This window comes from Psammomys obesus, unplaced genomic scaffold, assembly GCF_907164565.1.
Source record: "Psammomys obesus unplaced genomic scaffold, mPsaObe1.curated_primary_1811, whole genome shotgun sequence".
Lineage (NCBI taxonomy): Eukaryota > Metazoa > Chordata > Mammalia > Rodentia > Muridae > Psammomys > Psammomys obesus.
The window spans coordinates 15,200,718-15,217,947 of NW_026596095.1; the positions used below are offsets into that span (position 1 = coordinate 15,200,718).

The window sequence follows — 17,230 nt, forward strand, 5'->3', positions numbered from 1 at the left end:
CATGCTTATAAGTGTGCATATGTAGAAAGAAATGCATAGATATTGCTAGTAGTTTTTTTAAGTAAAAAAACAAACAAACAAAAAACCCTGCATGTATATCTGTGAAGGTGTTAGATCCCTGGAACTGGGGTTACAGACAGTTGTGAGCTGTCATGTGGATGTTGGGAATTGAACTTAGGTCCTCTGGAAGAATAGCCAGTGCTCTTAACCACTTAGCCATCTCTCCAGCTCCTTAAATACATTTTAAAATAAGATTTACTGGGCTGGAGAGATGGCTCAGAGGTTAAGAGCACTGCCTGCCCCTCCAGAGGTCTTGAGTTCAATTCCCAGCAACTACTTGGTAGCTCACAATCATTTGTAATGAGATCTTGTGCCCTCTTCTGGCATGCAGGTATACATGCAGGCAAAACACTATATACATAATAAATAAAAATCTTTAAAAAATGATTTATTTTTATTTAATGTGTATGTATGAATGTCTTTTGATAAAAAGAAAATAAATGGAAAGTATTACTTTATAAGTATAATATATTGTTTAACTTAATAAGAAAGTGGTTTATTTCTTGGAATATATTAATAACGGGCAGCTTTTATAAAATGCACAAGGATTGGTTAGAAAACGGTACACAAATAGAAATAGTTTTTTTTTTTCACTAAATTTTAATGGGCATGCTATTAAACAACTGTACCATTGAGCTGAACCCTTAAATTCTTTCTATCTTCTTCCCCTTTAGGGTCGTCTGTTTTATACATGTGATAGGCCAAAAGGTAACCAATGTAAATTTTTCAAATGGTTTGAGGAAGTGACTCTAGGACAGTTACCACAGGATGAATCTCAGCCCAACATGGTTTTTAATGATGTTAAGAGTATTGGCTCGTATTTAAGAAGTCAAAAGGTACCAGTCTATGAGGAATGCCAGCTTTTGTTGAGGTATGCTCTATGGTATCATAACACATCCTGTAATTACATCAGAAAATACAACCCTCACTTAATTATCAGCAAGTACTCTGGTGTTGATCCTGGAGTCTTGCACGTGCTATGCAGTCACTGTACTAAGCTACATTCTAAACCCATCAGTGGTTCTAAGAGAAATTGAGATGGGGAAAGCATCAAGGAGAAAACTTCTAGTCTTGTAATTTTTAATGAAAGTAAGGCTTTAAAGTGACTTTAGTCCTCTCTAAACTTCAAGTGATACAAACAATGGACTGGCAAAAGGTAGTTTGTCTTGTTTTCTTTTCTCTCTTTTTTTCCTCCCTCTCATTCTTTCCCTGCTCCCTCTTTTTCTCTCTCCCTTCCTCTTTTTTTTCTATTTATGGCTATTCATAAATCTATAAAACCATAATAACTGTTTTGCAACACAGGAATAGGTCACTCCCAAGCCTGAGTTAAGAGCTGATAGAATGATAGAGTGTTAAGTGTTAGAAGCAAAACTTTATGAAAGTGGGCTCACCATACAAGTAAAAATAATGACAGTTTGCATGGAAATTTAATAACTTACTGAAAGTTTGTAGATGCCAGGGTCTTTTCTAAGGACTTTATGTATGTTATTTCCTCATAACAATAATGTATACAATGATTATAATTAAGATTATTTATTACTCTAATTTATAGCTATGTAAACGTTATCTGGCTTCTAAGGTTTTTTTCTGTTTTGATTATTATTAAAGCTGATGACATAGCCATGTAGTGGTGGCACACACCTTTAATCCCAGCACTTGATAGGAGGAGACAGGTGGATCTCTGTGAGTGTGAGGACAGCCTGGTCTACACAGCAAGTTTCAGGACAGACAAGGCTACACAGAGAGATCCTGTCTTAAATCCCCCCTCCCCCCAAAAAAAGCTGATGACAGATCTGTGAAGTATTCTCTTTCATAGAAAAATTTATAGTTTACAACATCTCTGAAAGTAAATAAACATGCATGACCATGGCTCTTTCCTTTACATGCTTTGTTATTATTATTATTTTTATTTCTGAGACAGGGTTTCTTTGTATAGTTCTGGCTGTCCCGGAACTCGATCTATAGACCAGGTTGGCTTCTAACTCACAGAGATCCACCTGCCTCTGCCTTCCAAGTGCTGGGATTAAAGGTATGCATTACCACCGTCTGCCTCTGTGTTAAAAATTAAAATAATTCTTCCTTAATATTCAAATTTATTTTTTTAAGACTTAAGCAAAATGTATTTATGCATATGGTATATGCCTGTGTGTACGTATGTGTGTGCACATGTTTGTGGGTACGTGTAGAGGCAGAAGAGTTATTGAATCCATTGGAATTGGAGTTATAAGTCTTTGTGAGCTGCCAGGTATGGGTATGGGAACCCAACTCAAGTCCTCTGGAAGAGCAAGAAGTATTCCTAACCTAAGCACTCTCTTAGCTCCTCAAATTCCCTTTTAATTTTTGTTTTTGTTTTCTTTTTTCAGGAAAGGATTTGATTTTCAGAGAAAACAGTACGGTAAACTAAAGAAGTTTGCAACTATAAATCCTGAATTTTACAGTGAAACAAAAAGTAAGATTTACCTTAAGCTGAGTCGGAAAGAGAGCTCTTCAGTTTATAGTAAAGGTAGGTGGATCTGAGTGTGTTCATGACGGAGCTTGACACAGCTGAGGATCTCGGTCAAGATGCAGCTCTGCAAATCCTTTATAGTAAAGAGAATTCTAATAGCGCTAAACAGTTAAAGTTATATAATAATAGACCATTTCTAGAAAGCACACTTAAAATTTTAGAGTTAAAAAAATTATTCCAGGAGCCACTTTATTAAAAACTTACTCTAAACTCTTGGCGTCATATATATAGTACAGTGATTTAACTCTGTTTTGACCTAGTGTTGAAAATAGATTGAAAAATGTGATTAGTTTGTCATTACTTCTTCTATTGTCTGTCCAACACTGGATTCCAAACTTCCATAGTTTGAAATGAAATCCTTTGAAAAGTAATTTTCAAAGGCTTTAGGTATGCTAACGTAGATTAATCATTATCCTTGTTTTCATGACCTAGCTTTCTTTATCCCTAGTCCTCACAGAGTGTGGAATGCTGTAAGGATTCTTCTATTTTCTTGTAGGTATGCAGGAGTTTCTTTTGGACGTAATCCCTGAAATGGAAATGTTGCAATATAGGTCATGAGAATGTTACATTCATCTTAGAGTTTTCACACTGCTTTCCATGGTGATTTTATCAGTGTTTAGTCCTAAGAGAACTTGTGGGTCAACCTAAAGTGGGTGCAGTGATGCTGTAGTTGACATGTCTCTGTTCACTAACAATTTCAGAGTGCTCTTGCGTGTTTATTAGCCTCAGGTGTTTCTCACCCGCTTTTCTATTGGGTTTTTAGCAATCCTTTTTATAAAAGGATTTATGTGTTCATGTTATTCCTTTCAGGTCATTTATATCACAAATATCTGCTTGTATAGCAAATCTTTTTATTTAAAGACTTTCCTAGATTTCTTTTATACTCAAGTGGGAGAAATCTAACCCAAGGTCTTGTGTATGTTAGGAAGGGTCTCTACCACCAAGCCATATCTCTTTCCTTTAAAAAAAAATTTTTTTTTGAGACAGTGTTTGTGTGACTTAAATTCACAGTTTCTGCTACCCTCAGCCACGTGAGTGCTGGGATTAATGGCAGGATCCACATGCTGGGCTTCTATGAGTCAATTTAAATTATCTTTGTCCCAGCTCCACACTGCTTAATTACTGTAGCTTCTTAAATCCTGATAATAAAATTATACAAAGTTTCCCTTGTTTTCAGAAACTATTCTTGGCACTTTTCAATTCTATATGCATTTAAAAACATCTGATGAAGTTTTATGAAGAAAAACCTATTGAGCTTTTGACGGAGGTTGAATCTGTAGATCAAGTTCACACCCATCCTAGTATGCGATTGGAAATGAGGATAGCTGAGTAAGTCAGCTTTCTCCTTTCACCATGTGGGTTCCAGGGTGGCAGGTGCTGTTTTCTGCTCAGCCACCTAGCCAGCCTTATAGAATGACATAGTTAAATATTGTTTTATTTTCCTTAAGCTCGATAAACCTTATCTAAAACTTCCTTTCTTATGGACACAGGATCTCGCTACCTCTTTCCTCACCCCCCTGATTGCTGGGATTACAGTCATGCATCTCTATGTCCAGCTTGTAATATCCTATAGTGAAGTTTTGCAGATCTCTAGAGAGATAATTTGTTCACCTTACATTTTCTAAAACTTATATGGTTTGTATTTTTTGTTTTGTTGATCAGTTTTGCCTCAGGTTTGTCTATTTTGTTAGTGAATCATCTCTTGTCTTCATTGATCTAAATATCAGGAAATTGTCCTTGACATTTTGCTTTATTTACTCATTTTTATAAACAATAGAAACTGACTTGTACTTCTGGTAGTTGGAAAGTCTAGATCAAATGGGAAGGCTGCTTTTCTCCTGTAGCATGACACTGTTGTGGGCCTTCACGTGCTCTTGACACCTCTTAGGACTATAACTGTTGATGTTATTATTGCTTTAGGATTGAAGGTTGTGTTTTTGTTTTATGTTTGGTTCTGTTTACTTTTGTTGTTATTGACATCTTTTTTTCAAATCACTTTGATTTTGTCAGGATCTATTACACCATTCTTTTTCATACATCTTAAGGCAAATACTTGGCTTGTTGATTGTGAAGTTTTTCTTTTTCTCTACTGTCCTTATTAGGGTCTCAGCATTCTTCAAGTACCAATCGACTTTCATTGAATAACTATTTTTCCTTATATTTGTTTTAAAATTTCCATTAGATTTCATATTCAACTTGTAGGTTATTATTACATGCTTTAGTATTCAAACATCTAGGAACTTATATTTTATGCTTTTACTGCTACTTGGTGGCTTCATTGTGTTATGGGCAAAGATTATAGTTTAGTTTATACTATCACTCTTTAAAATTAGTAAGGGTCTTTGTTTTTGTTTGGACACAGGGTCTTGCTATGCATCAAACCCACAATGATCCTTCTTTTTTTATTTTTTTAATAATATTTATTTTTTTTCTATTTGTATCCCAGCTGTATCCCCCTCCCTCATTCCCTCCCAATCCCACCCTCCCTTCCTCATCCTCTTCCTACCCTTTTCCAAGACCACTGATAGGGGAGGTCCTCCTCCCCTTGCATCTGACTGTAGCTTATCAGGTCTCTTCAGGATTGGCTGCAATGTCCTCCTCTGTGGCCTAGCAAGGCTGCTCCTCCCTCGAGGTAGGAGGGGAGGTCAAAGAGTCAGCCATTGAGTTTATGTCAAAAATAGTCCCTGTTCCCCTTACAAGGGTACCCACTTGGATACTGAGCTACCATGGGCAGGGGTTCTAGGTTATATCCATACATGGTCCTTGGTTGGAGAAACAGTCTCATAAAAAACCCCTGTGCCCTAATATATTTGGTCCTTGTGGAGCTCCTGTCATACTAACTCCCCCTTACTTCATATGATTCCCTGCACTCTGCCGAAGGTTTGGTTATGAGTCTCAGCCTCTGCTTTGGTACATTGCTAGGTATAGTCTTTCAGAGGCCCTCTGCGGTAGTCTTCTGTCCTGTTACTTGTTTTCTCCTACTTCCAATGTCCATCCCATTTTTCTTTCTAAGTGAGGATTGATCATCTTACCGTGGGAGTTCTTTCTTGTTTATCTTCTTTAGGTGTACAGATTTTAGTATGTTTATCCTATCTTATAGGTCTAGTACCAACTTAGAAGTGAGTATATGCCGTATGTGTCTTTCTGCTCCTGGGATACCTCACTCAGGATGATCTTTTCTAGATCCCACTATTTGCCTGCAGATTTCATGATTTCCTTGTTTTTACTTGCTGAGTAGTATTCCATTGTGTAAAAGTACCACAATTTCTGTAGCCATTTCTCCGTTGATGGACATCTGGGTTGTTTCCAGTTTCTGGCTATTACGAATAAAGCTGCTACAAACATGGCTGAGCAAATGTCCTTGTTGTGTACTTGAGCATCTTTTGGATATATGCCTAGGAGTGTATAGCTGGATCTTGAGGAAGCACTATTCCTAATTGTCTAAGAAAGCACCAGATTGATTTCCAAAGTGGTTGTACAAGTTTACATTCCAACCAGCAATGGAGGAGGGTTCCCCTTTCTCCACAGCCTCTCCAGCATGTGTTGTCACTTAAGTTTTTGATCTTAGCCATTCTGATGGGTGTAAGGTGAAATCTCAGGGTCGTTGTGATTTACATCTCTCTGATGGCTAAGGACATTGAGCATCTCTTTAAGTGTTTCTCTACTATTCTGTATTCTTCTACAGAGAATTCTCTGTTTAGCTCCATACCCCATTTTTTAATTGGGTTACTTGATTTATTGCCTTTTAACTTCTTTAGTTCTTTATATATTCTAGATATCAACCTTCTGTCAGATATAGGGTTGGTGAAGATCCTTTCCCAGTCTATAGGCTGTTGTTTTGTTCTGACGACAGTGTCCTTTGCTTTACAGAAGCTTTTCAGTTTCATGAGGTCCCATTTATTGATTGTTTCTCTTAGAGCCTGTGCTGTTGGTGTTCTGTTCAGGAAGCTTGTCTCCTGTGCTGATGAGTTCTAGGCTCTTCCCCACTTTTTCTTCTAACCGATTTAGTGTATCTTGTTTTATGTTGAGGTCTTTGATCCACTTGGACTTTAATTTTGTGCAGGGTGATAAGTATGGATCTATTTACATTTTTCTGCATGTAGACATGCAGTTGGACCAGCACCATTTGTTGAAGATGCTGTCTTTTTTCCATTGAATGGTTTTGGCTTTTTTGTCAAAAATCAAGTATTCATAGGTGTGTGGGTTTATTTCTGGGTCTTCTGTTTGGTTCCATTGATCCACCTTTCTGCTTCTATGCCAATACCATGCAGTTTTTATTACTATTGCTCTGTAATACAGCTTGAGATCAGAGATGGAGATACCTCCAGATGATCTTTTGTTGTACAGGGTCGTTTTAGAAATTCTGGGGTTTTTGTTTCTCCATATGAAGTTGCTAATTTTTCTTTCAAGGTCTGTAAAGAACTGGATTGATATTTTGATCAGAATTGCATTGAATCTGTAGATTGCTTTTGGCAGGATGGCCATTTTCACAATGTTAATCCTACTGATCCATGAGCACGGGAGATCGTTCCATCTTCTGATATCTTCTTCAATTTCTTTCTTCAGAGAAAGTTGAAATTTTTTTCAAACAGGTCTTTCATCTGCTTGGTTAGAGTCACCAAAGTACTTTATGTTATTAGTGGCTATTGTGAAGGGTGTTGTTTCCTTGATTTCTTTCTTGGCCCTTTTGTCTTGGATATACAGGAGGGCTTCTGATTTTTTTTGAGTTAATTTTGTATCCAGTCATTTTGCTGAAGGTGTTTACCAGCTGAAGGAGTCTCTGGTTGAATTTTTGGGGTAGCTCATGTATACCATCACATCAACAATGATCCTTCTTTAGCCTTCTGAATCCTGGCATTACAGGCATGCACCACCCCATCCAGACTTTCAAGTTTTTCTTAATGGCTTAGTGCAGGAGAAGTATTTATTGTTCTAGCTGTTGGTTGCAGAGTTCTTTAAGCACCAGCTCAAACCTAGTATTGTTTGTGTAGATATTAACTAGCTGTGGCAAACAAGGGGAATGAGTTGAATTCTTTTATTACGGCACAGATTCTTCTTGCTGGTTTGTTACTTGTTGAATCTTACAGATTGAGGCAATTTCACTAGATAAATACATGCTTTAAGTCATTATCTTCTTGGTAAATGAAAATATTTCCATTATATGTACATCCTTCAGCTACAATGCCTTTTTCTTAAAATGTCTTATTAATATAGCTATATCAGGTTTATTGTTGCTGATATTTACTTGCTAAGTTATTTTTTCAATTTATTCTTTCTACGTTTTTATGTTTCTTCTATTGTAAAAATTTTACTATAAATAGATTAAGCTCAATTAATTAGATTTGTTATGGCTGATAAACTTGGGTTCAATATACTTGTGTTTTTGTTTATTTTACTTTTTTGTATGCTTTTTTAAAATTTTATTTTGTTTAGTTTTGAGACAGGGTCTTTCTATGTAGTTTTGGTTAGCCGAGAACTCTTAAACCAGGCTGACCTTGAACTCCCAGAGATCCACCTGCCTCTTCCTCTGAAGTGCTAGCGTTAAAAGGTATGCACCACCACACCCACCTATGCCCTTTCCCCTTTTTAATTATAAAAGTTTAAAAAAAATGTGTGTAGGTGTGTTTTGCTATGTCAACATTGGATTGAGCTAGGGTCATCTGGAAGAGTAGCTAGTGCTCTTAATCTCTGAGCCATCTCTCTAGCCTACCATTTAGAAAAATGATTTGACAAACTAATTTTTGTGTGTGCATAAGGCAAATCAACGAGTGCCCTGGTGCCTGTGTGAATGTCAGGGAAGAACTTTTAAGTTCTCTTTGTTGGTATAATGTTCTTGTGGAATGTATACAATTTACCCTTGTTCATTCAAATGCTGGTTTATCTACCCCCCGCTATCTGGTTTCAATCCAGACATTGCATTGTGACACTTATTCTAAGCATCACCTATCTCAAGTCTGTGTAAACATGCCACCATTTGTTCTCTGTAATTTCAATAAAACAACCAGCCAATGCTGAGCAATGGAGAGAATAGGGTGGGACATCCTGGTCCAGAGGGGAGGAAAAACAACTGAGTGGGAGGAGTGGCAGAGGAGAGATCAGCAGTAGACAACTTGGAACCATGAGGAGAGATGAACTGTACCTAAGATATGACTAAAAGCAAGTATAATGTGGGAATTCTGAATGGGAGGAAACTATATGGGCTTGGAGGTTTAGGATGGAGTAACTATTGCCCAGCATTGTGCTCTAGGTTAATTAAATAAATCCTAATCTCTGTGTGGTGATTTGGATATACAGCTGGTTTAGGAATAACCACTGTTTAACTAAAAGATAAATCAATAATAAATATTAATAACCAGCAACATCTCTTCTACCTTTTTTTGAGGCAGGATCTCTTGCTTCTGCTGTTGTGCTATGTATGTGAGCTTTTGATCTGTTCGCCTGTCTCTTCTGCCTCCTGGAATCTTTCCCCATAGGAATTCTGGGATTACAGACTTAATTCACCCCACATAGCTTTTTAAGTGGGCCCTGATGATCAAATTCAGGTCATCAGGCCTGAACTGCAAATGCTTTCACCTCTTTGTTGTTTGTTTGTTTGTTTGTTTGTTTGTTTGTTTGTGACAGGGTTTCTCTGTGTGAGGCTGGGTGTTTTGGAAATAGCTTCATAGAACAGGCTGAAGTCAGACCCATGTCTCCTGCCTCTACCTCCAGAATGCTGCTGGGATTAAAGGCATGTGTCACCATGCCCAGCAAGCATTTGTTTTGTAACCACTTTTGCCTCTTGAGCCATCTCCTTGTCCCGTTGTCCAGTTGTTCCATTTCTTTGCTCTTTTAAATCCTTTTCTACCTCTAAAAATGGGTAGTTGATACAACTACTTAGAATGCATGCACATGCCTTACCCTTTTGTCCAGACTTTGTCCATCACTATCTCCTGACTGCTTCCTCCCAGCTGATGTTATCAAAACAATGCTATTTAAGGTATAGGATACAGGTAAGTTCTGATCCACAGACTCACTAGTTTTCAAAGAGAAGCAAGGAGTTACTCCATAGTGTCATTAATTGACTCTTGGAGTTCATCAGTAGTTTTATCTGTTGCAAGACTTTCTGAATGAAGGAACATTATGTTCATAGTTTGATAGAGCAGGTTGAAGGCCCATCATCTGAATAGCTGGATTCTAAAATTCTATAAAAGCCTCTTTTTTAATGTTGACATGATACTACCAATAGACAGTACCATACTAGGAAAATTACTTTCTGTTTGTATATATTTCAGTTATTAAAAATATTGTATAAGGTCTGGAGAGATGGCTCAATGGGTAAAAACACTTACTGTGAAAGTTTGAACACCTCAATTTGAATCCCCAAAACTCACATAAAAGCTAGACACACAGTATGGGCATCTATAATCCCAGTGCTACCGTGAGGAGATTGGAGGGAGAGACAGGAGAATCACCAGAAGCTTGGGCCAGATAGCCTAGTGGAAGTAGTGGGAAAAAGTACTGAAGAGATTGCCAGTGACCAGCGCTAGCAGCAGGGTTTTGGAACTGAGGACAGATGTGTGACATTGGTGAGAGAAGACACTGATCACCAGTTGACTTTCAAGCAAGTGGCCCCAGAATAGCTCCAGCCGTCTTTATTTATACAATCACAGGCCTATTCACCTGAGCAGTGTTATTACTGGATTTTTTATTCAAAGAAATCATAACAGTATTATGAAAGCCTCAATAGTTTTTCTTCCTTCTTTTCCTCCCGTTGGGTCAGTCACCTTCAAACTGTATTTTTCACTAAACGCACCATTTTAGCAAGCCAAAAATAAATGTCAGGTATGTCCTCTGGACATGAGCACATACCCAGCTGGCAGCAAATGCAATTACACAGTGATGCAAGGTGAGAGACAAATTAACCGTTTGGTGGGCATAAGTCCATGCAGCAAATGGCACCCCTTTGTCATAATGCTTTTTAAATTGCAGACAGAAATGTGCTCATTGTACCATACAATCTTTAATGATATGCACCTATCAATTTCTGATACCATCTTTCCAAGTCTTTTTAAGTCTCCAGTGCTCAGACACAGCTTTCCCATTTTTAAATCACTGTTAATCAGACATAACTTTTCCCAGAACAGTTATGCAAGCAGGACCCACTGTTCTCCATAGCTGCCACAGGCTTACTCAGTGTGATTGTAGATGTTCCTCTATTGACATGGTTACCAGTCCCAAAATAACTAGGATTAATGGTCAAAGGGTTTTCTGTGGGCCTTGCTGCATGGAGTCCCATCAGCGAAGCACTGATAACACTTCGCTGAAGAGTATGTATGGCCACTGCCAAGAGTTTCTGTCTCAAACATGGTAGAAAGCAAGGTTGTCCTTCTGGCCCCGGGGGTTGGGGGACAGTGGGCCTGTGAGGAGCCTGTTGGGAGGGATCTGGTTCCTTTCCCTGCCTCCCTCAGACTCTTGACCACATCCAGGGCCTTTTCCCGAGGCTGTGATTGGTGGTGGGAGCCCCGGCTCTGGGTGCCCGTGGGAAAAAAAAGAAAGCAACACTATCATCCAATGTTGTCCTCTGAGTTCCATACTTACAGTGTGGTGCACACTCACTTAGATTCACATATACAAATGAGCATGCACACAATCCAAACATTTTTTGAAGATGTACTTTTATTTTATGTATATGTGAGTAACTGCATGAATTTATGGGTATTCTGTTGTGAGTTTTAGTGGTCTAATATCCAGCATGGTAACAACAATCAGTCATAATGTTGGAAAATTTAAGGGTTCTTGCCATGCATGCAGAAATAACCATGTCAGGTGATAGATATGTTAATTAGCTTGACTGTGGAGATCGTCACACAAGATACATTCAGATTCGTCGTGGCTGGGATTGTAGTGCTGTGGTAAAACGGGTACATAACATGCACAAAACCCCAAACGCCATGGTAAATACCCTGTTCCTTTTGGTCAAGTTTGCCTCAGTAAAGCTGGGATTTGAAAATGTTTGTCCTTTCAGATGATCTTTGGGTTATTTCAAAAACCCTGGACTTCAAACTAGATACTTTCATCGCCTGCAGTGCCTTCTTTGGGCCATCTTCTGTCAATGAAGTGGAGCTGCTGCCTTTGAAAGGCTATTTCCCTTCTAATTGGCCTACTAACAGTAAGTATCATGTCCACCCTAATTTCTGTTTAAAGAGACTAACGGACACAGGAGGCAGGAAAAGCAAGAACGATGTGTGTGGAGTTGTTTGACTAAAGCTAAAAAGCACCTATCTCCAGTTTCTAATATTGCATGCAGTGTGATGATCCTGCAAGTATATATTGTTTTGCTGTTGCTGTGAGAAAGACTGATCACAAGCAACTTGTGGGAGGATCTATTTTTGTCTTACTGGCTATAGACCATCATCAAGGGAAGCCAGTGCAGGTATTTAAAACAAGAACATGGAGACAGGAACTAAAGCAGACATCATGGAGGAACACTACTTACAAGCTTGCTCTCCATGGCTTGCTTGTTCAGCCTGCTATCTTGTGTAACCCAGGATCACCTGCCCAGAGGTTACTATTGTCCACAGTGGGCTGTGCCCTTTCACTTCAATCATAAATCCAGGAAATGCCCCTACAGGCTTGCCTACTGGCTAGCCCAATGAAAGTATTAATATTCTCTCATATTACCTCTTCCTAGCTTGTGTCAGGTTGACACAAAACTAACACATGTATAAAAGTTGAATTTTTAAGTATTTCTACTGTTCAAGTCCTATATAGGGCTAACAGTATAATGAAATATTAAGGAGCTGGAGAGATGGATCAGTGGTTAAAAGCAATTGTTGCTCTTGCAGAGGGCCCAGGTTTAGTTCCAGAACCCACACAATGGCTCACAATGATCTGTACTGGCAGTTATGACCTACAAGGACAGTAGGCACATATGTAGTATACATATACACACATGCAGAAAAATACTTTGCACATAAAAATATATATATATATATATATATATATATATATATATATATATATATATTTTAAGAAATGCTGAACTTCATTTAGTATTTGGTTAAAATTGAATTTTTTATACTATATACCTGACTTTAAAAAATGTAAACATTGGACATGAGACCTTTTTCATATAATTTTATCTAGATGAGTTCTAATTTTCTTGGTCTTTTGAAGGTATATTTAGTAAACAGTATATCTTTACATTGAGAAGTTCCTGGAGATTTGAGATTGAGCAGCATGTGGTTTTTATCTTGAGAGTACCTATACTATTGTGAGAAGTTCTCCTTAGATATATTTCTTTTTCATGTGTCTGAATGCTTTGCCTACATGTATATCTGTGCCACACACTTATGCCTGATCTGTAGAGTTAAGTACGGGGCATCAGGACCCCTGGAACTGGAGTTACAGATGGTTGTGATCTGCTGTGTGGGTGCTAGGAATCTAGCCCTGGCTATCTGGAAAAGAAACAAATATGCCACTGCTGAACCATCTCTTCAGCCCCTCTTAATATCAGACTACCCAGCTTATTTTTCTTTTAGTAAAGAAATCTTTAACCAGCTTGGGCTATGGAAGACTTGTTTCAACCAGAGAATTACAAATTTTGTGGATGTTTAGGGTCCTGAGAAGTCCCATAGCAGAAGAAACTTTAGTAAATGTGCTCCCATCTAGTTCCATGAATCTGGAGGTTTCTCTATACATTTCAGTCTCCATTTCTTTCTTTGTTTTAGAAGATTTATTTATTTTTGTATATGAGTGTTCTATTTGCATGCATGCCTGCATGATAGAAGACAGCATCAGACAGAAGAGGCACCAGATCTCACTATAATGGTTGGGATCCACCATGTGGTTGCTGGTTGAACCATGTGAGTCATGGTTGAACTCATGACCTCTGTATAGAACAGCCAGTGCTCTTAACCACTGAACAATCTCTCCAGCCCCCAGTCTTGATTTCTAATGGTTGAATTTGGCTAACCATGAACTAAAGACATAACATTTAATGATCCTAGATTTCTAGTATTTCATGTTTTTAACCTTTGATCTCCCACCACCCTCCAATCCTCTTCTTTTTGATTGAGACAAGATCTTACTGTGGAGCCCAGGCGAACTATGAACTCAGAGAAATCCTACTGCGTCCACTTCTGGAGTGCTAGAATTATAGGCATTCATGGCTTGCTCTCTTTTTTTCCTTTATTTTTATTTATTTTTTTAGTGAACCTTGCTGGTCTGAAACTCAGAGATGCATTTGTCTTTGTCTACTGAATGTTGGAATTAAAGGTGTTCTCCACTGTACTCAACCGATCTTTTCTGTTTTTAACTAAATTAACTGAGTCAGCCAGTATGAATCTAACAAGAGCCCAATTAACAGTCACTTTTCATGTGGACGTTTTTGTGTTTGTTGCATATGCTTTCTTTCTTTTTTTAAGATTTTATTTATTTTGAATGTTCTATCTGTATGTACACCTGCATGCCAGAAGAGGGCAGTAGAAGGTACAGATGGAGGTAAGCAACCATGTGGTTGCTGGGAATTGAACTTAGGACCTCTGGAAGAGTAGACAGAACTCTTAACTACTGAGCCATCTGCATATGCTTTCTTAGCAATGTTGGCATTCCAGTTTTTTCCATATGTTTTAATAAATGATTGAGGAAGAAATACAGGAAAGTTTAAAGACTGTGTAACTACTACTTAATAGCACACACATGATGTTGATGAGCTCCAGCAGCACCTGCGTTAGCGCTGTTTCATATTTACTGTACATAGTTCCACGTGTGACTTCAGTATCCAGTTTATGATTGCCCATACACAAAATGAGTAGAGAACATAGCAATGTAAGAGATATGGGACATTTAAAGACTTTTGCATGTCCTAAAGTTTTGTTTTCTGTCATCTCACTAGTTCAGAAGCCAACATCTGAGTTATAAAGACATTTAATCAGTTTGTTTGTGTTGGTTCTATTTATATCTAATATTCAGTTTCTACATTGTCTCTGTAGTAACAGTCCATGCATTATTGGTTTGTAATGCCAGCACAGAGCTGACAACTCTGAAAAACATTCAGGACTACGTTAACCCAGCTACTCTTCCACTAATGCCATACCTGTTAGCAATGTAAGTCATTTTTATCTTTGGGCCATTAGTATTAAATTTTGGTGTCCTAATTTGCTTTCTGTTCTTTTCTATTGTTGGGATAAACACTATAATAAGAAGCAATGTGGGGGGAAAGGCTTATTTCATCTTTACAGCTTAGAGTCTATCTTAAAGGGAACTTAGTGCAGACACCTGGAGGCAAGAACTGAGCAGAGACCATGAAGGAACACTGCTTATTTCCTTGCTCAGTTGGCTTTCTTATGCAACCCCAAGCCCACTGCCTAGAGACAGCACCATCTCCAGTGGGGTTGTCCCTTCCACATCAATCATTAGTCATGAAAGTGCCCCACAGATTTTCCTGGGGACCAATGTGATAGAGGTATTTTCTTGATTGAGGTACCCTCTTCCAAAATGGCATGAACTTGTTCACAAAAAAATTAGTCAGGTCAAATGGTAACTGAAAGTGCAATAACAGAACATTTAATGTATTTCACTAACGGAATTTTAATTATATTTTAAATTCGGAGATTATTGTGTATTAGAAGTTAACCATAAAACAGATGTGGCTCAGTCGTAGAATGTTGTCAGCATATATGAGGCTCTGGTTTGATCCCCAGCACCAAAAATAAATAAAATTTATAAAAGGAAAGAAAAATATATGTATTACTTCCCTTTCACCTGTTTATTTGTTGTGGTTTGGGCTAGTATTGAAATGAATTCCTCCTCTTCATCGAGGCAGTACCTTGTTAAATGACCAGTATAGTGCATGATTTATTCCTCCGTTCTGTTTCTTACCGTGTATGGGTGTTTTTCCTTAATGTATGTATGTGCAGCGTTTGTGTGTGCCTGGCACCTGAGGAAGCCAGAAGAGTTATTGGATCCCCTGGAACTGTAGTTACAGCCAGTTGTGAGCTGCCACATGGGTTCTGGGAATAGGACCTGGAGAAACAGCCAATGCTCTTACCTTCGAGTCTTCTCTCCAGCCCCTATCTTTATCTTTATGCTGCATATTACTTAACATTCAAAAGAATGCTTTAATAGTGTAGATGTTGATACTGTTTTTATTGTAATTACCCGTATCTCACTTTTAAATTTGTCTAACACCAAGGTTCTTTTTAAAAAATGAGAAATGGGCCTGGGCTACAGCTCTTCTATCATGTCCATGAGGCACTAGGTTTTAGCCTCACTACCACATAAACCAGCTGTGGTAATCTCCTCCTCTAGCCTGAGCACTTCAGAGGAGGACACAGGAAAATCATGAGTTCTGCTTTGTCTTCAGCTACTTAGAGAGTCTCAGGTCAACCTCGGATACAACAGATAGCCTAGCCTAATAAGTCAATGAGTGAGTTGAAATAACTGAGAAGTGAATTTATATTCAATATGTTAAAATGAGAAAAGCATGCTTTCCTGCGCTGGATATTGAACCCCATTCATGCTGAACAAGTGCTCCACCACTGAGCCACTCCTGGCTCCTATTTCCCAACTTGGATTGTTATTAGCTATGTTGCAGCATTACCCTTTTCTTTGTCACAATGAAACCCTAGGTTATTTTTTTAAAGCCTTGTAACTATTTTTATCTGTTTTGAATAATAATAAAATCCATTTGCCTGTTGTGATTTTGCCTGAAGTAGGAAGCTATGTTAATTGTCTAAACCAGTCTACTACCTTTTAGTACCTTAATTTTGTGGGAACATTTTAATATTTATATATCTCTATTTGGGGCAATTCTTTTTAGTGTAAAGAGTATATAAATTAATATGTAAACTATTTAAACTCATGCCAACAGATACTAGGTATTTTGTAAATATTAGTTCTCTTACACCCTGTAGATTAAAGCCAATCTACTTTTTACCCGCAAAAAGTTTTTTTTCTGATGGTTGTAAAGTAAAAATCTACATTATGAATAAGTCAACTCACACATTTTAAAAGTTCTTAACTGTTTCTGATGTGTTCTTTTTACTAGGTCTCAGTCAGCTACAGTTAGCAGTAAAAACGTCAGTAAAAGAAAATTTATCCCACCAGCTGTTGCAAACATTAAAACAAAATGTGAACTCCTCGACTTAGGAGCGACTTTGCAGTTAGCTAGCGAGTTGATTAACATACATAGTTTGAACAAGGATCAAGCTACAGCATTAATTCAGATAGCTCAAATGATAGTATCCCAAGAAGGTGACGAAGATGCACTGGAGCCCTTAAAGCATTCTCTGCCCATCACAATTATTCATGGTAAGAGACAGTTGGAGAAAATAAACATAGGTTATTCTGCTCTTTTGTGTTTTCTAGTGTGTAGGAATGTAGCATCTTGAATTAGAACTCTGCTTTCATATTCTGCCTCTATCATTTATTGGCTGTATGATTTTGGGTAAGTGACTTAGATTTGATTTCTGTAAAGTGTGGATTAAAAGTAGCACATACCTCATATGATTGGATGCTTAAATGATTAAATGTAAGTAGCATGCTTAGAGGAGTGCACAACGCATGGGGCTCTCAGTACATCTTACATTTATTATGCTCATTGCTCCATCTCAGATTTGACCCATGTAGTTGTTCTAAAACGTACACTGCTTAAAATCCTGCAGTATTTGCTTGCTAGCTTCA

At 38.0% G+C, this 17,230-nt stretch overlaps 1 protein-coding gene across 1 annotated transcript in view; it reads left to right on the forward strand.

The window, feature by feature from the left end:
* Positions 1-17,230, forward strand: part of Zgrf1 (zinc finger GRF-type containing 1) — a 62,400-nt gene that overhangs the window by 28,339 nt on the left and 16,831 nt on the right. Inside the window, exons 13-17 of the mRNA XM_055628296.1 lie at positions 735-931; positions 2,424-2,563; positions 11,571-11,714; positions 14,539-14,653; positions 16,596-16,858. Coding sequence (XP_055484271.1) covers positions 735-931; positions 2,424-2,563; positions 11,571-11,714; positions 14,539-14,653; positions 16,596-16,858 — 859 coding nt within the window. The remainder of the gene's footprint in view (positions 1-734; positions 932-2,423; positions 2,564-11,570; positions 11,715-14,538; positions 14,654-16,595; positions 16,859-17,230) is intronic.